The sequence below is a fragment of the Sciurus carolinensis genome, chromosome 9, assembly GCF_902686445.1.
Source record: "Sciurus carolinensis chromosome 9, mSciCar1.2, whole genome shotgun sequence".
NCBI classification, from domain to species: domain Eukaryota; kingdom Metazoa; phylum Chordata; class Mammalia; order Rodentia; family Sciuridae; genus Sciurus; species Sciurus carolinensis.
In genome coordinates, this window is record NC_062221.1 from 127738848 (window position 1) to 127765463 (window position 26616).

General features: G+C 36.2%; 1 protein-coding gene across 2 annotated transcripts; it reads right to left on the reverse strand.

The window, feature by feature from the left end:
- Positions 1-2456: 2456 nt before the first annotated feature.
- Positions 2457-26591, reverse strand: Cldn8 (claudin 8). 2 transcript variants are annotated; one of them, XR_007110281.1, is made up of 2 exons: positions 5408-9855; positions 2457-2809 (listed from the first exon to the last, which is right to left on the reverse strand). XR_007110281.1 is itself a non-coding variant. In XM_047564998.1 (2 exons), the coding sequence occupies exon 1, from the start codon at positions 26263-26265 to the stop codon at positions 25588-25590; it is 678 nt and encodes a 225-aa protein (XP_047420954.1). In that variant the 5' UTR covers positions 26266-26591; the 3' UTR covers positions 2522-2809; positions 23178-25587. The 2 variants fall into 2 exon arrangements, 1 of the variants encoding a protein (XP_047420954.1); XM_047564998.1 differs by lacking the exon at positions 5408-9855 and adding an exon at positions 23178-26591 and having other exon boundaries at positions 2522-2809.
- Between the last annotated feature and the right edge of the window lie 25 nt (positions 26592-26616).

Here is a 26616-nt window from a genome sequence, read left to right on the forward strand (position 1 = left end):
TTCGTTTGTGTTTGTCAAAGGCCATTAATTTTGTTGTAATATATGGCAGTAGCAATAAGAAATAAATTTATAGTCATTTACCTTCTCTTACAAGAAAAGTGTACTGTAGGACCATTATGACTGATGTAAAGTCAGTATTGTAATACAAATGTACTACATAGACAGTGGCAGAGAGAATTCCACCAGATAGTGAAGACAGGGACAAAAATCTCTTTAGGGAAATAAAACTGGAAATAAAATGAGAAACTTGTGTGCTTGCCAGGCAAATATCCCCAATGTGCCTTCCCTGCCTGTGGAAGGCTGAGGTTTAAAGTAGGTGCTCCTAACATAGACTTGAGATCCTACTGGGATTATCAGACTTGGGGTCACTTGTCACCTTCAACGATGCAGAAATTCTGCAGCTCTGAAGGTATTTTTTTATAGCAAAGAAGAAGGTTTACAGTAAGTATTGTTTGTTAAGTGAATCAATATATTCCAGGAGAAGAGGCAGTGCTACCAAGCACAGGTGTGTGGGCCCTTCGTGTGGCTTAGTTTTATTAGGGCACACCATGCAAGTCAAGAGGAACCAAGACTGAGAAGCTAGGTCTCAACTCTTGCTGTACACTGTTAGCTGGATTAGCTCTGAACACATAATCCAAAGCTTTTGAGGTTACAACTGTAGTTTAGTGATGTAGCTTTGCTTGACATTCATGGACTCATATTTTGGAAATATGAACCACCTTTTTGATCTCATGTGCTGTTACTTCCCTTCATGTAGTCTCAACCAAATTAAACTCACCTCAGTTCTTTGCCAGCTTCATGATTTTATCTAAGCTCTTCTAACCTTCAACTTTACCTGAGCATTCCTAATTTCTGCCCATCTGACTGAATCTCCATTGGTTTATCCTCCACATTTTATCTCAGTTTCCTACAGACTCATGAAATTGTTACTGTGTTTTCTCATAAAAATATGTGATTTATTTCCCCCCCAGTACAAACCTCTAACACTTCATCCTTCTCATGCCATAGTCTCCCCTTTTGAGTATCACTCATGTGGCAATTTGGATCTCTTTTTCCCCTCTGTATTTTCATGCCTGAATTTAACATTTTCAAAATGATTTCTTACTCACCCCATTGATGTCTCTTTCCACATACTTAACTTGATTCAAAACACCGTATACTCAATAAGAATATATTGAATTAATTTTATTTTAGAACCAATATCAATTAAGTATGATGACTGGTTTAGTAGTAATTCAATGTGTTAATTTAGTTATTCCACTGTTGTGATACCTAAGGCATAGTATATAATATTTCCAAAAGATGATGCATAAATTTACTAATCATATGCCATTATATACATAGTTGAAAGTAGGTTTTGTCATTTGTAAGACATGTAAGGAAAGTCGACTCTATTCTTAAGGCATTTTACATTTTGTTCTTTTAAAATAACAGGTGGATGTCCCCAGGAGATTTTGTGTTCTGCAAGAATGTGCATAAATCAGCTATACACTTTCATATAACTATTAGATAAATGGAAAAAAAGAACTGCATAGAATAAAAAAACCCTTAAAGCCTATAATAATTATTGATCATTGAAGTTTTTAACTTTATTAATGTTTTAGATGTGACTCCCTGGTAAGTAGAAGTGACTTTTATTCTTTAGGTTGTACTTAAAGCATCTGATCTACATCTAAGGAAACCAAATGTCAAAGCTTCATTTACCTAAGTGGGAAAACCTGTGAAATGTAATCAAGCAGTGACCTCTAGAGTATGGCCTTGTCAAAGATTATCCCAAAACTACCAGTCACAAAAACAAAACAGAACAGCAGCAATAATGAAGCAGAACAAACAAAATGAAAAACCCCACAATTTCATCTCTTCCCTGAATTTGAATTTACTAATCAGTGATTTGGAGAGAACATATGTAAACATGGGAGCAATGTTGATATTAGTCCTAACTCCTGTCCAAGTGATAAAAAGCATTATAAAATAAGCCACGTCAGCTTCCCAAGCACTTGTGAGTTTAGTGTATTCAGAGGTTTCACTGAAACTTGTTGAACTCTCTGCACTGGGTCCTCAGCTGGTATTAAGCACATATTTGGAAAAAATGGTAATTATTCAGGTCATTTGCCCCATGCACAGCCCATGGATTCTGGTTTTTATTTATTTATTTTACTTTTACATATTTTTATTCATTTACTTTTTATTTAATTATTTTGTTTATATTTATTTATTTTACCTTTTTCTCATAATTCAATGTGTAGGAATTAAATAACATTTTAAAAACATGCCAACAGTGTTCTGTGCAGCAAATCACATATGAATTTAGAAGCCAGATTATAAAATGATATTTGCCTTCAAATAAGTTCAACATTAATGAACAGTATTTGAAAACTCAAGATCTTCTGAGTTGTAAAGCATTACCTATTAAAATTCCGAAACATTTTTTAGTAAGTTTAAGTAGCAGCAGCATAGTATTTATCAATAACTGATTTCCCCAAATCACAGTTGCAAATTTTTTTTCAATAATTACTGTACCATGGTAAATATTAGGCAACAAATGAGCAGGCAAAAGGGAAACCGTTTATTTAATTTTTAATAAAGGAAACCTTCTTTAAAGTGGGCTTTGTGAGAGGTTTTTAGAAGTCACAGCGATCTACAGGGGAATGAGATGGGATCAACATAAGTTAATTTTCTTCAGTGTTGATGGAAACTCCCACAGCAAGCTTTGAAAAAGACTGGTCTTTTCGGTGTTCTCATAGACTAGTTTCCAGGAAACATCTCTTTGACTCGACCTTGACTGTGACCCTGATTCACCACACCAGATCTGGGGCAAAAAGAAAGGATTTAAAGGAAAACAAATCTGGCCAAATCATAGTAGACATTCTGTTAGCTGCCTGAATTCTTCTATCTAATCCTCTGTCATGAACTTTTTCATGTTATTACAAAATGATCTATCTTATATTTATTAGGGGGATTTTCCATTATATAAATATTCATGAACATAATTTATATAATCTAAAAGTCTTTTTTAAACCTTTTAAATCTTCTGAGTTGTAAAGCATCACCTATTAAAATTCCTAAACATTACAATTCAAAAGATAAAATATGGCAGTATAAAACTTTTTCTACCGTCAAAATTGTATTTGCCAGCAATTACACTTGGATTCATGTAATTCTTCTTTAGTGATGATTATTTTTCTGTCTTTGGAAAAGAGTGTGCATTTGGCAGCTCAGGGCTGAAGCAGTAGCTCTGTGAAGTTCTGGAGGACACAGGTTCTGCCTAGCATCCTGATCCCAGTATTTGCCATTTGTCCTCAGTGCCTCAGAATGGATGAGCAGTCTCCAAGCAAAGGCAAATAAATGTGCAAAGAGGCAAAGACTGTGACCCTGAGTCTGTCTACATCAAGAAAAACAAAACCTCCTCTTAATCCTGACATAGGAAATTCTCACTTAGGTCTCCCAGGCCAGATGGGGATCAGGTGGCAAGCCTTAGATCAAGAAGTATTGAACAAATGGTGTTGGGAAAACTGGAAATCCATATGCAACAGAATGAAACTAAACCCCTATCTCTCACCCTGCACAAAACTCAACTCAAAATGGATCAAGGACCTTGGAATCAGACCAGAGACCCTTCATCTTATAGAAGAAAGAGTAGGTCCAAATCTTCAACATGTTGGCTTAGGATCAGACTTCCTTAATGGGACTCCCATAGCACAAGAAATAAAAGCAAGAATCAATAACTGGGATAGAGTCAAACTAAAGCTTTCTCTCAGCAAAGGAAACTATCAGCAATGTGAAGAGAGAACCTACAGAGTGGGAGAAAATCTTTGCTACTCATACTTCAGATAGAGCACTAATTTCCAGAATATATAAAGAACTCAAATCTCTATGCCAAGAATACAAATAACCCAATCAACAAATGGGCTAAGGAAATGAACAGACACTTCACAGAAGAAGATCTACAAGCAATCAACAGATATATGAAAAAATGTTCAACATCTCTTACTAATAAGAGAAATGCAAATCAAAACTACCCTAAGATTCCATCTCACCCCAATTAGAATGGCGATTATCAAGCATAAAAGCAACAATAGGTGTTGGCGAGGATGTGGAGAAAAAATTACACTCATACATTACTAGTGGGATTGAAAATTAGTGCAACCACTCTGGAAAGCAGTGTGGAGATTCCTTAGAAAACTTGGAATTTGACCCAGCTATCCCACTCCTTGGCCTATACCCAAAGGTCTTAAAAGCAGCATACTACAGGGATACTGCAACATCAATGTTCATAGTTGCTCAATTCACAATAGCCAGATTGTGGAACCAACCTAGATGCCCTTCAATTGATGAATGGATAAAGAAACCATGGTATTTATATACAGTGGAATATTACTCAGCCATAAAGAAGAATAAAATTATGGCATTTGCAGGCAAATGGATGAAATTGGAGAATATCATGCTAAGTGAGATAAGCCAATCTCAAAAAACCAAAGGACAAATGATTTCGGTGATAAGCAGGTGATGATACATAATGGGGAGTGTGAGGGAGGCAAGAATGGAGGAAGGAGGGACTGTATAGAGGGAAAAGAGGGGTGGGAGGAGTGGGGGGGAAGAAAAAATAACAGAATGAATCAATCATCATTACCCTATGTAAAGGTATGATTACACAAATGGTATGCCTCTACTTCATGTACAACCAGATAAACAAGTTGTACCCCATTTGTTTATAATTAAAAAAAAGAAGTATTAAAAGGTGCACAATTTTAACAAGGCATATTTTTACTCTGAACAAGATTGGAATTCTCTTAGAAAAATAAAAAGGAAAAATAGATACCAGGAATGTAACTATCAGGGCCTGTCATAAAAATACATGAATAATACATGCATAGGAGTTTTATCTCACTCATTTGATTAAGTGTCCAACAATTCTTGGGTTTGATCTTGGAGTATAGTTGTAGGTTTTTAATCAAAATTATCCTATTTTAGAATATCAACATTATTTTTAAACAAGAATATTCTATTGCTGCATATTCTTCCAGTTTAGTCTATAATAAATTTGTCAAATATTTTAGATTAGAATTCAATAAATGTTTTCCCATATGTAATGGCAGAGGTGGGTGGAGAGGTTCTCACCTCTTTCTTTCTTATTCCTTTAACAACAACCATGCAACAATCTATCCAAAATTCCTTAGAAAAATAATTAATTCAACTGTTCATGTGCTAAAGAGACAAAATACAATTTATGAATATCATGACAGTTTTCATACGCAATAGCACAAAACCACTGTTCTGTCAATCACCAGGATCAGACTTATGGCAATATGGCCGTCTTCCAAAACAAACAAACAAAAACCTTCTCTCCACCCACAACACATTCCTAATGCTTCGTCTCAGTTCTTTTGTAAAGTAAAAATTGACTTACTATTTTTGATTTGTCTTTGCTCTCATTTTCCTTTCAGTTATTTTCAAAAAGACTTCATTCTTTACAACTCTAGTAAAAACTCTTTTCAAAGTCACTGATGAGCTCCACATTGCTAAAGGCCACCAATTCTTTTTTTTTTTTTTATTTGTTCTAATTAGTTAGACATGACAGCAGAATGCATTTCGACTCATTGTATACAAATGGAGCTCTACTCTTCATTTCTCTGGTGGTACACACTGCAGAGTCACACCATTTGTGCAATCATACACGTACATAGGCTAACAATGTCCATCTTCAGTTCTTAGTTTTCATTTTACTTAACCTGCCAGAGAGAAGAATGTGGTCAGTCAACAATTCCCTGACTCACTCAGTGCTAAGGGTGAGGAATGCCACTCTTGATTCTTTTCCAACCTCTCAGGTCACTCAGTGCTTTTTGTGGGCTCTTTCTCATTTCCTCCACCTCCAAATAGAGTGTTCTAGGTTGACCATATAGATGGTTTCATGTGCTGACAGCTCCCAAATTTTTATCCCTAACCTAGAGTTTTCTCCTGAAAACAATGTCCCTTGAACATCTCAAGATTAGAAATGGGGACTAAATTACCAATTTTGACCACCACCCTGTACTATTTATTCACTTCTCATGTCCAGACTTCTCAGAATTCACTTCATCCTCTTGTCTCCTTTCTACTTCATCCTTCAGATCCCATTGTTCAACACATCTGTCTGTTTACAGTCAAGGTACCCACCACTGCCACCCCTAGAAGCCCGATTCAAGCTGCCTTTGTCTTCTGTGTACCTTATCACAGTCCGACCTGGCTTCTACCATTACTCCCCCATTCCCTATAATCTTTTATCATTACAGAAATCTGTATGCTGCTTTAAAATGATGTCATTCCTCTGCTTAAGTCTACAAAGAATATCTCTTCTTAATCAGAGTAAGAGTTAACCCCCTAGACATGACTTAATACTTCTCTGGACACATTACCTACTCATTTTCCTTGCCCATATTGCTCAAGCAAAGACTGAAATCCTGGCAGATAATCCGCATGAGGACTCGTCCCCTTGAGACCTGAACTCTCCTCCCTCTGTATGCAGTTAGTTTTCCTTCAGTTTCCACAAGGCTCAATTCCTTACTTCTTTTAGGTCTTTACTTAAAAATAATTTTTAGCAAATATCTAAGTAAATTAAAGTAGAATAAAATGAACAAAATAAACCTACATAAAATAAAGTCTCTCCTTCACAGGTACTATCTTCCTTCATTCCGATTTATTTTTCTAATAGTATTTCATTTAATCTCTCATGTATGTAGAAATAAACAAAAGTAGAACCAGAGGAGAAAAGCAACGGCTGTGTATTCACAGCTAGCCCTAGCTAGTGATTCAGCTACTGTCACTGGCTTTTTGGCAAAGACTCAAAGGCAGACAGAGAAGTGAGAAAGCTGTGCAGTAGAAAAGAAAAGGCTCGATGTGCCCTGATTGGAGGCTCTGGACATGCGAAAGCTGGCGGTGGGCTAACTGGAAGCCAAGCACCCAATGGGATTGACTCTTTGACTCACACTTGTTGGTCCTAAATTGGCAGTAGGGACAATAATTTTGGAAGTTGTCAATTATTTATCAGCACTGGTCATTTGAGACTGATTTTCACAGAAGTTATTGTTCAGCTTACTGGGTTCATCCTAAAGATAGCAATCTGACTTCCTGCAGTTCTGACATAAAGCTGGTTGGATTCCTGGGCTGTTTATGATTGATAAGGAATTGGCTTTCTGGGCAGGTTCCTGCAGGCTGTGGGTCAGAGTTCTAATTTTATGCATGATTTGATCATTGTTTGTATATTCAGTTTCCCATATATTTGCTCTTTAGATATCTATTATCTATCTCTCCCACTGACATGTAAGCATGTAAGCTTCGGGACAAAGACAGTGTTGGGTGACTTATTACATTAGGGACCAAGTTTGACTTTATGATTTTTATTCTCAGGAACTTTTACATAGTTAATTCTAGATAAATATTTGAATAAAATTAGTAAAGATGAGATCCTACCTACTTCTATGAGAATTAATTGAAAGATAAGCCACAGCAAGGAGACTGGATTATTTAAAGTAATTTGAGAAGATAAGATTCAGGAAATACTCTCTCCTATGCTTTGTTTTTGTAAATAAAATGTCTCTTGCCTACAAATAACTTTATTTTTTACATTATTGTATCTATAAAGGAGGTTTAAAAATCCACATAGTACATGTCATACTCTCCAATGTGGGTTTTAATGAGAAATAGTATTATATTACCCCCCCAATACTATGACTCAATTTTGAAAGCCAAAGTTAATAGGGGAAATTAAAATTTAATGGGTTCTAAGCAAAAATTGCAATGGTAAATAGTTCCAAAGAGCTCTGCGCTATCACATACTGTGTCTTGACAAGTTTTTTCATAAAACCCAAGACTCATTTCTTCTGCAGAGTGAGCTACAGCGCCCCCTGGTGCTTTTGAAACATCACTGCTCTCCAGTTTAGTACTCAGTTAGGGGTTTTTATGTTTCCATGAAGTGTGATTAGGAGCAAAGTTTCCTAAGTGTAAGCAGGAGATATGTTTTGAGGTTGTAACCTCTAACACTTAGTGTTGAATGCTAGGCCTATCAGTTATTTTTATGATTATCTTGATCTGAGGGCATGATTGACCTACTAACTTCCATCTGAATTCAGAATTTCAAATGGCTTTGTGCAAGTCTGACCATTTTTGTCCAAAACATCATAACAGTGCTGTGCTGTCTTTAAGGGGCATACAGTCATTCACTGACTTTTCAAGAAGGGATATTTGTAATTAGAAATCATCAGGAATATCTACTCTGTTCTGGGCCCTGGTAATTATCTTTGCAGGAATCATGATACTGAATCTGCACAACTTAGGAGAGCCTGTTATTCTTTCAGTTTTTCAAATGTTAAAACTGACAATCTAAGAGTATTAATAATTTTTTTCAGGTCTTCAAAACTAGTGGGCTACAAAAGTAGCCTTTTCATCTGGGTCTGGTTAACTTAATGATCCAGTTTACCTAGTCTATATGAACTCAGTATCATATATTTTATTTTGATTTACTGATAGCTTTGTCTTCTTCATGGATATAGCAGTCTTTCCCCCTACAGCAACATATCTAGAGATCCCTTATTTTTTGAGAAAGACCAGTATTAGAAGACAGATGGCTTATTAGGTCTTTTCATCACCCGTTGTCTTCTTTCCACTTTTCTCATATGCCTCAGGTCTAATGTTCTTATGAGGATCATAGAATTCAGCAGTGAGCTGTCCTAAAATTAACGAAATAAAAAACTTTTAAATTATAAATCCCTTTAAGACAACCCAGGGCTCTTTAAAGTCAAGATCTAGATTGGTATAGCTAGTAGATACACATCAATTATTTGTTGAACCAACAAATCAAGCATGAATGCAACCTATTTAGGGTACTCTGAAAAATTCCAGGAATGGTGTTATGTGTGTGAATCTACATACAAGTCCCAATTTATGATGATTTCACTTCTGATTTTTTTTTTTTTTTACTTTATGACGGTACACAAGTGATACACTTTCAGTAGAAATTTTAAATTTTTAAATTTTTATTTTCTTCCAGGTTAGTGTACTAGTGCTCTCTCATGATTCTGGGAAGTAGCTTTCAGTCCATCTTACAAATCTGAGACTAAACAAGCAATACTTGGCAGTACTGTGTTGCTAAGCTATGTGTATTTGGTAGCTTAGGTATATTAATTACAGTTTTAACTTCAAAGGTTTTCAACTTATTCCAGGTTTATAGGGATGTAACTCCACTATATATTAAGGAGAATCTGCTTATATTTAAAATGAAATTTCATGATTTTCAGTAGTTTTTAAAATAGATCTGGAATCCTAAAAGACTAAAAATGATTGTACTCTTTGCCAGAATCCTGAATATAACTCAGTTGAATTCCTCAATCCAGTTTATCCAGAACTCAGATTTTATATTCACTAGTTTGTTTGGCGATTGTATGTTAATGTCTAATATTTAATTTGTGAACTGCCTCATAAAGAGACCACTGAAGACATTTTCCCAGAGCTGAACCTTGGAGTGATACTGGAGGCTGTATCCTGGCCCAAGAAGGCTGAGAGATCCCTGGTCTGAGCTTAGGTTAAAACAATCAGAAACAGTTTCTAAATGAAGAACTAAATTTTCTGGATTTCCAAGCTGGGTAAGTTTTGAAGAAAGGGAAATTAAGGAGATTGATGGTAAAGTAGAGGGACATTCAGAACAGGACTTGAGAAATTGTAGAGAATTGGAAGGATCCCTCAGATTTAACTAAATTGTCGATGCTTGGAGGGGAGCTTTCAATGCTGATTAGTGAGTGTGTGCCTCATAATTCCATCCCCTTATCTGATACTTTGCTCTCTTTTAAACAGTCATGTATAGCATTACTCTTCCATTCCAAATATGGAAATTCTCTAGAGACCATCTCTCTCATTCCCAATCTAGAATAAATTTAAGGCTGGGGATGTTGCTCAGTGGCAGAATGCTTTCTTAGCATTTGTGAGGCTCTGGATTCAATTCCCAGTACTACAAAGAATAAAATACAAAGTAAATAAAATCAGAAAAAAAAACCCAAACAAGATAACTTAAAAAATACTTTAAAAATTATTTTTAGATCCTAAACGGGATTTAATGATGCTGAAAGCATCATTTGTCATTTCTAGAGGTAGCTTTGGAAAACTTTTTCTGTGGTCTTTGTATGGGGCGATTCACAAACTTAAATGTTAGATCCTTAAATACAAAAATCAAGTAAACCAGGAGACGTGAAAAATCTTAAAAAGAGTTTTTGGTTGAAAACACATTTAGAGTGTAATTTTGAAAGGGGAAATACATATTAAAATTTGTCAACACATTTGAACCTTGATTAAATAAGATGCTGGATTATTATGAACAAAATGCTATTTTACCTATTCAGTTGCAGTGAAAACAAAACATATTAAATTTAAGGCACCACAATTTCTGATGGGGCAGTGGGTAGGTAGTTTCTTGCTATCTGTGCTCCCCCTTTTGTGTCTTGGGATCCCGGACCTAGGAATTAAAGATCTCATCTTGCTGTGTGGCTGGGTTTTCTTATCACTGGCTCTTTCTTTCTTTCTTTTTTTCCCCTAGTTCAATATTTTATTTTATTTTTATATATTTTTTTTGATTCATTGTACTCTTCTTTCACTTTTTGGATAGAGTTGCTAGGAACAGTAAGATTCTTATGTCATATTGATAAGTGACTTGGCAAGCATCCTCCACTCGTATGTGTTGCTAGGTCTCCCAGTCTAAGGGAGCATGTGTAAACTGTCATTCAGAACTTTTTTTCAGAAATGGTTTCAAGGGAATTTTCAAATGATGTCAGGTTCCCATTGTCAAATATGTTTACTATTATCATAGTTCTACTGTCTGTCTCACATTAGACAATAGTAATGGAGTGCTATTAACTACAAATCCAGTTACTTCAAGAAATATTAACTTAGTCAAAACTTTATTTGAAGCTAGTTTATTTTAGGCCAGGTGTTTTCAATTGTGGATTCACTTCACTTATCTATGTGTTTTATTAATATGCAGCTTTAAAAAATGTTTTAATTAGAAATAAAAATCCTATCTATGTATGGTGGACAATAAAAAAATCAAGCAAACTCTTGGATAATAGAATCTGAGTTCTGTATGACATGGATTAAGGAACCAAATCTGAGCTATCCAGAATTTAGGCAAATAGAGATATTTTTAGGCATTTTAAATTTCAGAGCTATTACAGAATCTGATGAAAGTCATGGACAAAGAATATGTACAATTTTGGGCCTTGTTTCTCAATAATAAAAATAATCTTATATTGGAAATTTGCAAAACACTTTTCATCAGCAAATAACCATCTCAGCTCCATATTTCCCATTTCGGCATGTAGTAAAATTTGCCTGAAATTCTGAAACACATTAATGCAGTGAGCGATGCTTTTATGGGGGAAAAAAGTAATAATTTTCACATTTCAAGTTAAAACCATTTAATGTACCTCCTAAGAAGCAGTGTTGGTTGAAAAAAAAACAACAAAAGCATCCAAAAGAGAGGGAAGAAAACCAAGAGGTATTGAGAGGTTTTTCTAAATTAAAAAAAAATAAATTAGTTTTACATTTTTCCTTTAAGTAAGTCAGCAAGTGAATTTGTTTCTATATAAGTCTTAAGTGAACCAAAAATAAATCAGTTTTTACAGTTTCCACTATGTAACTCTTGAGAGGATATTTAAAGTGTGTTCCCTGGAAGTGCTAAAAATATCAGTGTGCTCAGGATACCAACCAGCCTTATCTGCCACAGCCCTGGAAGAAGCACTAATGCATTCCTGAGACTCACAGGGCTGTAAGCCACTGGCTTCAGGTTCCCCTGCGCTGCCTCTGCATTTGGTGACTGCTCCTTTCTTCACTGCACTCTTGATTCTGGACATGTTCTTTAACCTGTCTGAACATCGTTTTCCTCAGGCCAAGAGCTTCTTTTCAATGACTATGTGGGGACTGTGTCATCTTTGTAAACTCCAAGATGAATAGGTGCCTCATAGAAAGGTTAAGCACCCAGATTTTCAAAATGTTCACATTTCCCTTTCTGAATACTGATTATATTGGGGAAGAGTGATCACTTAAAATGAAATACAAGCCTGGCACAGTAGTATGCACCTGTAATTCCAGCAATTTGGAAGGCTGAGGCAGGAGGATGGCAGGAGCAAGGCCAGGCTCTGCAACTTAGTGAGACTCTGTCTTGAAGTAAAAAGGACTGGTGATGTAGCTGAGTACTATAACACCCCTGGGTTCAACCCCAGTACCAGATACTACTACTAATAAATTGAATACAAAATGTTACTATCACTTATGTCTTTGAGGTCGGATTTTAGATGACCTTCAGATATGGCATATTATCTATCTAACTTTTTAGGGTTTTTTCTTTTCTTTCTTTCTTTCTTTCTTTCTTTCTTTCTTTCTTTCTTTCTTTTTTTTAGTCTTTTTGGAACTGAGGATCAAACCCAGGGCTTTGTGTATGTGAGGCAAGTACTTTGCCACTGAACTACATCCCAGTCCTCTAATTTTTAGATAAAATGTACTACATGAAATTTTATATATTTTGTATATACATACATAATCAGAAAGAGAACAATTAACAAATTGATTTCAATGCAACAAAATAAAATTGGATGGGTAACAGGGTGCAGATCAAAGATGCTTTGATGCTGAATTTGGTAGATTAATCCAAAGCTCATTTTCCAATAGCACCTGATAGCCCCCAAATCTTTCATCATTAATACATTTGCTATGTCTTGTGCTTGTCCACATTTTTCAAGATGGAATTGGAATACCAATTCCATTCTATTCCCAGGAACTTAGAACTTGACATTATTGTAAGGTCTGTTGAAGACACAGCACAAGTTGATGTTTCTTGATAATTTCTCAGTTCATCAGATTCTCAAAAGTTTTACTCTTAAAAGACTATGGCTTGTGTAAAATGCTTTTAATAAATACTGGTTGTTTGTTGGGTTTACCACTTAACAACTTGACTTCTATGAATGAAATCCAGCAATTTCTCTTATCATTTGTGAACTTATGTAAATGTTCTCCACATACCTGAAAACATTTTCCAGGTATCTGCACAAAAAGAGCAATCAGAAAAGTTTATTACCGGTTGAAAGAGGACCATGTGTTTAGTGAGCTTGGACCTACCTGTCCATCATTCTTGGGAAATCTAAAGCAAACTGGTCTTGGGTCACCTCTCCCAGTTGTTACTGTGGGAATGCACAAATGAGAGCAACCAGCATAGAAAAATTCTGATCCTAAAATAATATTAATAACTTTCAGTTTAGAGCAGTTGGCAAAAATGTGAGATCTTATTTTTTTATTTCTTACCACTCCCCTCCATTCATAATTTTAGAAGTTGATTTGTTCTAATGTATCATCTAGTTCACCTCATAAATCTCTATTTTAGCAATGAGGGAACTGATTCAGAAATTAGTTACATTCATTGCTCAAAGTTGTACAGTTAGTGGGGGGAACAATTGGAATAAGCCTTCCTGAATGGAATTTGTCTTCTTTAATCAAATTTGGCCTTGATAGATTTGGAGAGGGGAGCTTTCTGATGAAATCTGGGTTTCTAAACCTTCTCTTCACCTGAATCATGTCTGTATTCTAAATGCCAAAAGACAGCCTTTGTGTCACAGCTGATTTTGAAATTTGTAAGAATAGATAGTCCTGGAGTGAATTAGGGGAAATACTATGTGAAAGTATTCCCATTACAGTCAGTGGAAAACAAATATGAAGTATATTCAAGACAAGAGCCCAAACATTAGAGGAAACTACAAGCCTTTACATCAATTAGCGATAATCTACTTTTAAAAGATCCAGAGATCTATGAAGCAGAATAAATAGACCAGAAACAGACAGTGAGCTATGGGTACATTTACTATTTGATAAATAGTGCATAAGCAAACAACATGGAATGGATTATTTAACAAATGGAGCTAAAAATTTGCTACTTTAAGAATCTTAACCATTTATATCTCCTTACTATCATGTTAAAAAAGTAAAATCTCCGTATGATATAAGATGATTTTACAGGTTAAGTGCAAAACTTAGCAAAAAAAAAAAAGAAAGAAAGAAAAAATCTTTACAGGTTAAACATGAAACTCAAAGAGCAAAACCAAAAGAATAAAACAAACATATACTTGTTTATTTGATCTGACAGCTTTTTGCTCCACTAGATATTTCTTAAATCCTTTAGTTCCACATAAATAATGAAACTTTTTTTAACAAACTAACTCATAGTCTCCTCTTAAAATCATGAATTTCACTCAAAACCCACTGTCTTTCAATCACGCATCCTTATTTCCTCAGATTTCAACGGTATTCCTTGATGCTTCCTTCTGTTTTCAGTTTTGTTTTGAGTTTCTGCCAAGTCAACTGTCTCCTGGTCTCATATACTTATATCCTTAAAATACATTGATTTATGTATTTAGGGATTTTTCTCATTATGAAAGTATTTGTGCATTAAAATGATAATACATACACTTTTTAAAGCAAAACAATAATCACACAAATTTTCTTTTCTTTCTATTCATTCACCTGAGAATATGTGCATGAATGAGAGAGAATGAGAGAGAACGAGAGGGAGTTGTAATCAAGGTCATGAAGATTTATGCAGTTTTAAACTATTTGTATTTTACTTTCATAACATTATCTCAGAAACAATTTGGATGTCAATTAGGATACCTCAACAACAGGCAGATGGATGAATACAAGGATAGACATGCCATCACTTACTTACCTTTCTCTCTGTGGGATTTAGGTTGTTCCCAACTTTGCATCACTACAAGCAGCGCTCAGACGAACAGGCATTTACAAAACACTTACTAACTTAAGAAAAACATTTTAGAAAATGGAAATTTTTCTTACCTTTGTTTTTATATTGGTCTGTGTAGTGAATATATAACTTAGAAAAAAAATCTTCTCCCAGACCAGAAGAAACCAGTTCTATTCTAGAACAAGCATCAAACAAGAATAAGAAGCCTGACACAGGCAATCCGCCAAGAGACTGGAAAGACAGACAGAAATCTCACCCTTTTAGATAAGAATCAGATACAACGTATTACATACATGTTTTTCAGATAAACAAGTATTCTCAAGTAAGGGGACTTGACACCACTATTTGTAACATGGACTCGATTCCAAATTTACCTGTTATTGGGAGTGAACATCTGTTGGTTAATTGGCATTTTCAGAGGAGAAACATTCCCCATGTCTTTATGACTGGAGATTCTGAAACAGAAAATGCCCACTGAAGTCGCCCTCCTATCCCAGCTGGGATCTAGACTGATATCTCCTTTAATGTTTACATCTCAAAAGAATGACTTCCAGGTCCTTGAGAAACACAATCCTACCTCAAAAAGCTGACTAAAGTTCTCCCTAGATTTTAAAATGATTTATATACATTTCAAAGAGAAGATGAAGCATTTATAATTTAAGTGTTCTAAAGTACATATTCTATAAAGAAAAGGATAAAAGCAGAGATGTTCCTGCCCCGCATGTGCACAGGCCAAGGTTCAATAAATCTTCAGCAAAAGGAAGAAGAAGAAAAAAAAAAAAAAAATCCAAGAAGAAAAACTTTTATGTTCAACAGGTAGAATTAAGCTCTTATTTTTAATTTGCATTTGTTCTTTCATTGCTTTGATTTAATAGGAAAGACATATTCTCTTCAATTTTGAATGAAAAACACTCCTTTTAAACTGGATTTTATGATGTAAGTGTATTCAAGAGAAAAAATTTATCTTCAGGTTCTTAGGAAATTACTTTGGGTCTGGAGTGCATTAAAGATGGCTTGGAATTCTTCAGCCGTCTTCCAGTTGAGAAGTGGTGTTTATTTTTCCTTTCTTTGACCCTGCAAATGGGTTTATCCACTTGCATATAGCAAAAGTTAGAGCAGGATTGGTGTGTTTTACTTGGGACGTAGAGCCCTATGCTAGCATGCTGGATGTCTACCTTGCAGAGAAGGCAAGATGCGGAGGCCCTGAGAACACAGGGAAAGGGACAGGGACCCATCTGACCCTCCGAGCCCAGACTTTCAGACATCATTGCCAAGGTGCCAGGCAGTTGCTGTGATTGACCTTTGACCCCTGCTACCAGTAAAGTTGTTGCTATATAGTCCAGCAGCTTAAATTCCTAACCTGCCAAATCATGATACAGGAAGTGGTTGTTGTTTTAAAAAGCCACCATGTTTTGAGACAGTTTATAATATAGGAAGTGATAATGAGAACAGGGTTCAAAGATGATTTTTTCCCCCTCTTTATTCTTCCTTTGATGAAAATCAAAGAGCACTGCACTGAGATTCAGTGCTGGACTACACTTGGATTATGAAGGTGCATTTCATTTTCTTCAGAGGGCTTCCCAGCTTTAAGACTAAAGGGCAGTTTTATTTCTTAACTATGTCTACACTTTAGCATTTGTGTTAGTCAGTTTTCCATCACTGTGACAAAAGACCTTAGATAAGCAACTTAAAAAGAGAAAAGGCTTATTTTGACTTATGGTTTCAGTCCCTGGTCTCTTGACCTTATTACCTGTGGGCCTGTGGCAAGGCAGCACATCATGGTAGTGGGGGTGGATTATGGAGGAAACTGCTCACGTCACAAAGGCCAGGAAGCAAAGCAAGAATAGGGTCTCAACATCACCTTTAAGGGCACACTCCCAATGATATCACTTGCTTCCATTAAACCCCACCACCTGAAATTACAGCACTTCTTAATAGCAATACCCAGGAGGGAGTACATCTTCAGTACATTCCAGATCCAAACTATAACAAGCATCTAATCTAGGAGATGACCCCCACAGTTAGTTATGAAGAAATATTGACCTATGACTTTTACTTTGAAAAAGTGTTTTTAGCAGCAGCATAGGAAAGGTAGCCCAATTCAGAAAAAAAGTTTGGGTGTGGAGAAAGTTTCGTTTGAGACTTACACAAGTACATTCTTACTAGGTGGCAGAAAAAAACAAAGAATAAATATGCAAAAATAATCTGTCTTCCCTCTCACTATGGATTCCACTCCTCAACTGCAAAAATCAGAATTTGACAAAGGTAGAAGCAACACTAGACAACACAATGAATGATTATAGAATCTGTTGAGTAAGGAGAAGGATAGGTTATGAGGAGAAAAACTGCTCAAGAGAGGAGATGAGTATATGGATGAATTGTTCCTTGAGGACTGTGTCAATGAAGTTTATTCTACCTTTAAAAAAATTTGAGTTGACTAGTGAATTTATCATAAGGATGAATTGAAAAACAAAGAGTGACCCATAGAACAATTGTATAGGCCCAGTTTCCTTCCCAGAATGGAAGGGAGGGGTGATTGGCACACCTGTCTCACAGTAGGACGGGGCTCACCCTTGGTGTGGCACAGGGGCAGGTGAGCCAGTGCACTTAGGATGACTCAGGATGAGTGAGCACAGGGGCTCAACTGGGCCTGATAAGGAGACTGGAGAGGGCCCTGCAGGTGACTAAGGGCCCAGAGGAGGGAATTCCTGGATGAAGGATACATGACCTGGGTCTGACCACACTAGGAAACCTGTGGCAGAAAATAAGCACTTAAATATTAAAGGCTAGACCGTAAGATGTTTCATTTTCCTTTTTGTTGTTTTGTTTTGTTTTGAGATGGGGTCTTGATATGTTGCCCACACCAGTCTCAGGTCTTGTGAGCTCTCGTGATCCTTCTGCCTCAGTCTCCCAGGTAACTAGGACTATAAGCATGCTCCTCCCCCTTGCCCAGCTTGGTTTCCTTTAATTTTTCATTGTTTGTGATTTTTATCATGTTCAAGATGTCAAACTTATCTAAAGGACTGAGAAAGCAGTAGTTCTAAACTTTGACCTCTCTGTAATAGTTTCCTGGAGGTGATGTCCAGATGGGTTTCAGAAGATGGAAGTCTGAAGCTTGTAAACTTTCCTCCAGGGCAAACTCTGGTCAAGGATTATTAGGTTTATTGCAAGATTTTTGGATCACTGTGATTTCTCTTCTTATCAGCTTTCCTTCCTTGCAGTCTCAATAGTAATTCATTGTTTTAGGATTTTCTACAGATCAGGTGCATAAGTGATTTGGTTCCTGGATTTGTCATAAAATGCGTTTTTCACTAATGGGTTAATGAAATTTTTGCTTGGAATAGATTTTATATGTCAGGACTTTGCTATTTCAATGACTCTACATATTAAACTTATCTAGAGTCTAGGTTTCTGGTTCAAATATTTGATGAAAATGATCTTTTTGTTGGTCTTAATTTGTTATACATTATGAAAAACATTATGAAATCTTGCAAACTTTATTTTTACATCTTGAGTAAGTATTTAATAATTTATTTATTTTTAATTTTTTTCTCCTTGGAACTCCATGAGACACATTTACCTGCAAACTTGAGACTTTTTAAGAAATAGATCAGTTTTTAAGTGATTTTCCTTGCTTCGTCTGTTGGTTATCTCTATCTCTGAATTTGCATCCTGGGCTCTTGGATCTGTGCACAAAGTTTCTTCTATCTTTTCACTTCTGAGTTTTTCTTCTTCTCAATATTCCAACCCCCCATTTTTTTTTTTTTAGCCTTTAAAATAACCACCCTCAACTCTTAGTTCCCTGAAGAATTTTTAAATGTGAAAATCAAATTAGGTTTAGTTTTCATTATCTTTTTTCTTTTTACCCTGGAATTCAATCTGTTTTAGACTCTTCTATTCATTCTTATTCGATGCTGAAATCTGTCCCAGAAGATCTATTCCTTCAAAGATTGCTGATTAAGGATATTGAGTGGGCTCTTCCTTTCTCTCATTGTTGAGAGATTCTAGAATTGAACATGATTCTAGAATCCTTTACCTTGTAGAAGACAAATGTTTGGACTTAGCAGTGGCCAACCCTGGAGCAGCAGAGATTCTTGCTCTTGGTGAGAGTTGCTATACAATCTCTTTTGGAGCCCTGGGGAACACCCTTATGCTGCCAGCTCTGCAGTGTCCTTAATCTGCGGTGTAGAGCTATGAGAGGCCCTAGGTCAAGGAGAAACCCAGCCTATGTACAAGTCTCCTCTGGTTTTCTGGCTCCTAGATCTTCCCCCGAAACCTACCAGGACAAATGTCTCCCGTTCCATGACGACTTGAGAAGCAAGTTTCCATTTCTCCTTTTTCTTCTCACCCTCCAAACAGAACTTCATGCCTGGCCTCTCCCCCTGGAATTCCTGGCTTCTCATTGTACTCACAGTGGAACACAATGTCTCTCTTTTCTCCTGGAATGTGGCAAAGAAAGCCCAAGGCTTCTCAGAAGGCCCCAGGCTTTGCCTGTTGGGCTGGACTCAGAGGTTGCTCTGCTTGCTCAGAAGTGGGATCAGAGGTGGGAGGAGGGGATTAGAGGGATAACTCTTCAGGCAGATCTGGGATTCTTGCTTTGGACAAGTAAGGAGGCTGAGCAAATTTGAAATAGAAGATCTATGATAGAAGTTCTAAAGATTAAAATGTTATTCCAAGGAAAATGGTAACAGATGCCAGAAACTTAAAGCAGTAAATTATCTAGAGGTTGAGAGGGAAGGGATTGAAATGCAGCAAGGGCTTATGTGGTCACTGTGAGGCTCAGGAGGGAAGAGAACTATTGTCACAGGAAAGCAGGGAGATGAAACTCCAAACCACGGTTCTTGTGTTACAGTAAAAGAAAATTTAAAGTCAGACTCTTAAAGCCATACAAGAGAACTTTATTATAATTGAAAGTAAAGTAAAGTAAAAGCAAAGCGAGGCTTAAGCAGAGAGCACTCTCAAGAAAGAGAGTGGACTGTCTCCAAGCAGAAAATGACAAAGGAGGCAATGTTGACCCCAGGTTTGTTACTGTTTGATGTTTACCAAGAGAACTGGGGACCACCTTCTGCACTCTTTGCCAATTAGGTGTTCAACTCCTCCTTCACATCAGACAGTGGAGTTTTTGACTTCAGTTGTACCTCTCTAAAAATGTCATGGTGCCCATCTTATTTAGGGGGCTTCACCTACAAGTCAATCCCATGTTAATTCGGGCTTGGGATCAGTAGCTGGGCAGAAGTTATCTTAGTACGCCTACCCTACTATAGGAATCTTCCTTCCCAGATAAATGGAGAACTGATAGTCATAATTCCTAGCTCCACACCAACCTTGATGGACCCTGTCAAGAGTTAGTCTCATTAATCCTTTTCTTTTGATGTATTTTCCCATTAGATCCTTTGCTTCTGTTTATTTTTTACAGATTATTTCCCACCCTTTGCTTTCTCATCCATTTTGAAAGTAGTCTAAAGAAGACATTAATGTAATTTAAAGAACACTTGTGATCTTGCCATACATTTCACTTCTCTTTGCTAGCTACTACCTAACACAGCCACCAGTACATTTTCCAGGAAGACCTGAAGAAGTGGTGGCATTCACAGCCCTCATGGCCATTCATGAAAATGATAGACTGTAAACCAGAGAAAAGAGGCTCAGAAAGTAAACTCTGGGAGGGAGGTCTCTGGACAATATTGCATCAGGAGGGACTCAGGGTCTAGAATTAATATCTCCTCTAATTCAAAATAATGAATGCTAAAAAGCTAAAGTAATACATATGTATATATAATATATACTAATATATAATTAATATGTAAGTTCATATGTGCTAATAATATATGAATATTACCTCTTTGGTCTCAATGATCTCATAATTTGACATCTAATTCATAGGATCTTTAAAGCATAAGTGAGGCAGGAAAGAAACCACCGAGTGCATGCAGGTAAAGGAAGCATTCTCATGCTTATCTCTTCTGAAGAGGTGGTAAATTACTTGAAGGCAAAAAATATGTTTTATCCACCCCTGTGTCCTTAGCACTTACATTGATGTAGCTTACTAATAGCTTTTTGTAGTACATAAGAGAGTTCTTCTCCACACAGAATCAGCAGAAGAAGGGTGGTTGTGGAGGTATGATGTGAAAGAAAAAAAGATGAATATTTTGTTCGGTTTGAAAAAATAGATATAATAACTAAGAGTGAGGCATAACTTATTATATGCCAAGGGCACAATATATTAGCAGCACATGAACTTGGTTAATCTTGAGGACAATCCTAGGACTCAGGAGCTATTGTCATCTGATTTTACAGATAAGAAGTATGATGCATAAACAGGGGAAATAACTTGTCTAAGATCTACAGTTTTAAGTGGCAGAGCTGGGACTTGAACCCAGCCATGACTTCTTACCTGAGCTCCTGACCACTGCAGATCCTGTTTCTGCTGGGGACACTGACATGCTTATCGGTAAGGTGGTTCAAGCATTTTAGAAAGTATCATGGGCACTTAACACTGATTTTGCATGTGAAAATAAATACTTATAAGAAGCTAACAGCTTGAGAGATCACTGCAATTCCTTTAAAGTTTCTTATTTTCTTTTAACAGATCCTTCAACATACTGAAGCTTACTATTGTTTTTAATAGTCAATGAGGTTAAATATAGAGTACTGTCTTAACAGTATCACTTATTTGAACAAGCTCTTGGAAATTCATTCAGAGGTAAAGCCTCTGTAAAAGAATATTTTCAAAATATCTGGAAATGTTGCATGTTATGAAGAATGTTAGCGATTAAAGATTTGGCAGATGAATTGAAAAAATCCATGGAAAATACATTTTAGTGTATATCCTAAGGCAATTATGTAAATCTTACTAAGAATAATATAAATTCATATGAATGTTTTGTCTTAGAAATTAATTGTAGATTTAGAAAACTACATCTTTCTTTCCCTTAGTTCAGTGGAAGACTCATTTACCAGAGCTATGTAATCATAAGATAACCTGTTGATAAGATTCACAATAAATTCCTAATGAAAATCATGATTTTAATATTCTATTACACATTTTTGCTTAATTCATTCATATGTGTATTTAAATACAATTCCAAGGGATTTTAAGGAAGCATATTTTAAGCATTGAAGTGATCCAGCATTTATGGATTCTACTGTTAGGTTAGTTTCTTTAAAACTTACATACTTTCCTCCTGTAATAACCCTATTATCTTCATTTTACAAATGAGAGGATTGAAACTAAGAAAGGCTAAAGAGATTCCTGAAAGTTACAATGTTAATCTTTGGTGGGTATGGGTTGGTTCTCTCATTTGACACATTTAAAAACTGGTTCTCTTCATAGTATACATGTTATATTTTATTTTTACAACATTGTGTTAATTAATTTTTCATTGATGTGACCAAAACACCTGAAACAAACAACTTGGAGGAAGAAAAGTCCATTTTGAGAGTTTCAGAGGTTTCAGTCCATGGTCAATTATCTCCATTGCTTTGGGCCTGATATGAAGTAGAACATCATGGTAGGAAGTAGAGAGAGAAGTAAGGAAGGGCCAGGGACAAGATATAGTCCCCAATATAAAATCTTACTGATCTATTTCTCCAGCATGCCCCACTTCCCTATGGTTTGCACCCTCTCCATGTACTCCTTTCAATTATTAACCTATCAAAGGGATTAATCCCCTGATAAAGGAAAGCCCTCAAAAAACCTGACCTCTGAATCTGCCTCACTGAGGACCAAACCTACAACACATGAGCATTTGGAGATATTCCAGATCCAAATTATAACAAACATGTTTAATGCTCCAAATTCATGAACACAAAGAAAATGGATTTTTATCCTATTATCCTTATCTACTAGTTGGAAAATAGTAGATATGGAATTGTATTCTATAATTCATCCAAAGTCATAAAGTCAACTAACTATGAGGTGAGGATAAAGCTATGTCCTCTCTGTTCTTCCAATCACATGACAATTTTTTATCCACAAAATTGTTTTATTATAGACTCTGTATTTGCACTTAACTTGCTACAAAATGAATCATTTCCTATTTCCCAAAGTATCATCTTCAGGATAGTAAAGAAGGCATTTGGGGGCTGGGCAGATACTCAGTTGGTAGAGTGCTTGCCTCATAAGCACAAGACCCTGGGTTCAATCCCCAGCACCGCAAAAAGAAAAAAGAAAAAAAAAAAGTAAAGAAGGCATTTGGCATGTGATTGATGCTAATGTTTGGAAATCAACCATATAATTGTTATATTACTAGTTACATGCTGATGTTAAACTATCTGATAAAATTGTATTGATGATCGTAAGATAAATTATTCTTGTGTGGTAATCACACCTCAAGTCATACAATCTGGACTTTACTTTATGGGCAATGGGGCAGTCTTGTAAAGATTATGGGCAGGGCATGTTGGGACTGACCTTCACGACAGAGAGATCTGAGGGAAGAGTGTGGCGGAGAGCTGGAGGGAAAGCATTCTGGAGACAGTGATACAGGAATGGAAGGCTTCTCAGCTGCGCAGGGAAGATAGGAGATGACTGCAGAGGAAAGAGGGGTAGACACAGCCTCAGAGACACTCAAGAAGTGCTGCCATAAGGAAAATAGTAATATTACAATTCTGTTTTAGGAAAAAGAATGAGAATTTTATAGATTGAGTTTGGGATACTCTTGGGAGCTTTCCATGTAAAAAGAATGACCGATTAGAGACTGGTATTTAGACAATAGAGCCTCTGGATTTCTTCTCCAAGGCACTCTGTTCACATAGCTTTATTTCTGCTCTTATGAATATTTTAACCCTTAGGGGTAAAATTGCCTATAATGAATTATTGCTGAGTACTGAGGAAGAGGGAAACCATAGAGAAAAGAATGAAAAAAAGTTTTTCAACAGTAGTTAAGCATGCCATTTTTGTACACAAAGATCAGTTTATAAACTAAAATCTGATGGAATTAGTCTATTTTGCCTGAAAAAAGAAAAAAAAAAAGAGTATGAGCTAAGAAGCCAAGCAGTCTTTATTTTTTATGCTGACTTGATTAGGTCACATGCATTACCTGTTTTGAGATATCACTACTGTGAATTATAATAATGACATTGTCAATTTCATAAGAGGTTTAAACATAAAATTTCTATAAAGTAATACAGGTCCTAGGGTAGAATGTATATCTCAGACCTCTAATCACTATTATCAATTTGTCTTATATCTCAGAGGTTGAAATACATATTGTAGATATGGAAAACCTTTAAAAATATGACTGCCACATATATGATATTTACAATAAGTAAGTTTGTAAGAACCTATGGCATTATCTTAACAGAGTATAAAGATATTATCTAAATCAAATATCAGCATAGGAATCTAATCATTATATATATATAATTACATTATTATTATTATGTTTTAAGCAACATGTTATACATTACATTCTCAAGAATGAATGCTGATTTTATCCTGAAAAATCTCATAGGTTCCTGACTGCGTGAATCTGTCTTTAGAATTGAGTCCTTGATGTTCTTTTCAAATCAGAAAACTAAAAATATCAAGTTTTTTAAAAAACTCTTACAAATTAATAAAACAGTAAAAAAGAATAATTAAAGAATATTAAATATAAAATGGTGCAATTTATTTATACAAAAAACACAAACCAAATACAGTGTCATTCAAGATAGGCAAATGTAGATGCAGAATTTCAAATTGTATTATCAGTTGCATCAAATTTGGAGGACACACATAATATTTCTACCATTTAGTAAAACTTAACAAAATAAAATAAGTATGGTAATCTGTCTTTTAGAGAACTTAAATTTTGACTTTGATTTCAGTACCCACATAGGAGCAGATGGAGTTCTCAAAAGACAATTTTTTGTTTTATACTTTTTGTCTTGTTCTGTTTTGTTGTCATTAAGAATATGAAAACTAAAATGTTCTTTTCACCCTTTCATTTACATTAATAAAATCCCAAAGACTACACTCAAATACTTATTGAAATGTGCACATACATATATGATTTCTTATCAAAATACATCCTCTTACACAACTACAAAAAATATTAAAAAATCCACTTTCCTGAAATTGCTCATTTCTTGTAGATCATAGTGTTATCTTCTAACCCCTGGAAAAGCAGTTTGAACACAAAGCCTCTTGACAAAATATCTGCTTTTTTAAAGATGTTAATTTAATATACAAGGAGAGGAAAGCCTCTGTGGAAAGAGGATAAAAGGAGCGAGGATTTCTAACTCCAGTCTCAGAGACGGGAATCAGAAAGCCATTTAGTTTCCTTTACACTGCTGATTAAAGCCTTCATTTTAACCTTCATTATAAATGGAGTGCATTAATCCCTAAGCTGTTTTTAAACAATTAATATTAACCTTCTTCAATTCCATCACTGATTCCCCAGAAAAGCAATAGTTGAATTGTATTTATTCAGTGTAATAGATCAGTATTTCATTTAAAATAGAACCATATAAGCTTGTTTCCATATATGTGAAACATAAACATCACGCTCATCTACATACATAATGCTATGACACAGAGGAATCACAATTGTAAAATAACACAGTCTTCAGCCATGTTGCATTGAAGTACTGATAAAGGGAAGAGATGCACGAACCCTTTCAGAAAACAGATTACTTTACTCCTAGAACAATCAAAGCAGTGTGTATAATATTTCATTCTGCTAAAATAGTTTGTAAAATCATAAATAGCTGGTGTGCACAGTTCCTGTAATCAGGGTTAGGCAGTTAAAAATGTTAAATCAATGTTCTTTTGGGTTCCATTTTTAGAAAATAGTGGACATTTTAGTCATTCACATGGGTAAAGTTAGAGTCATGAACAACTACACATACTGACTTTTGGAGTATATGCTCGGAGACTTCTTTTCCACGTGAAAGCTCTTCTGAGTGGTTCGGTGAGATGGTATGGAGTATCTGTAGCTACTGCTCTTCTCAGTGCCACAGAAGACACAGCAGTACAGCACCCCTCCAGCTATCAGCACCAGTGCTGTGGTCCAGCCTATGTAGAGGGCTTCTCCAAGCTCACGTTTCTGGGCAATATCCACTATGGGGTTGTAGAAGTCTCTGATGATGGAATTGGCAACCCAGCTCACAGGGATGAGCACCACCATGCCCGTGACAATGAAGAGAATTCCAGCCGTGAGTAGGATGCGACTCTTCACATTCTCATCGTCCCCAGTGCACCTGGTACACTTCATGCCAAGGATGGCCGTCATGAAAGCCAAGAAGGACAGCACAGAAGCAGCACACATCAATCCTCGGGAAGCCTGCAGGTCTGGAGAAAGAGCCAGCAGGGAATCGTAGACTTTGCACTGCATCCTGATGTTGGCATGCCTCATGCAATTCATCCACAATCCTTCCCAGAGGTTTTCAAAAACCACAATGTTGCTCCCAATGAAGGCAGACACCCTCCACTGAGGCATGATGGTGACAGCCACAGTGCCCACCATGCCAACTCCACCAAGCACCAGTCCAGCGATTTGCAGAGCGTAGGTTGCCATCGTCCTCTCAGATGAGATTTATCCAACTGGAATCCCCAGCCTGTGGGACTGCTCTCAAGCAAGGATCTCTGTGCCTCAGAAGAGAACAGTTTTCCTGTAAAAATGAACTCAGAACCCAGTGGTTTTTCAAATAAGAGCTGCTTTGCTCTTTCTAGCTAGATTAAATCCAGTGTAGGCTGGTAAGATGCCCCCCCCCCCATTGACTCCAACAGGTAAACTTGCAAATCAGGTGTGACAACTTTCTTGGCCAATAAGAGGGGGATGGTAACTCAGGTGTGTCTAAACCAAAGAGAGATACTTGGAACGGTCCTACCTGCACATAAACATTCTTTGTACTTCTCAGTTTTCAGA

Excerpts from the sequence above, each read along its gene's own strand:
- Cldn8 (XM_047564998.1), bottom strand. The coding sequence starts at position 26,265 with ATGGCAACCTACGCTCTGCAAATCGCTGGACTGGTGCTTGGTGGAGTT.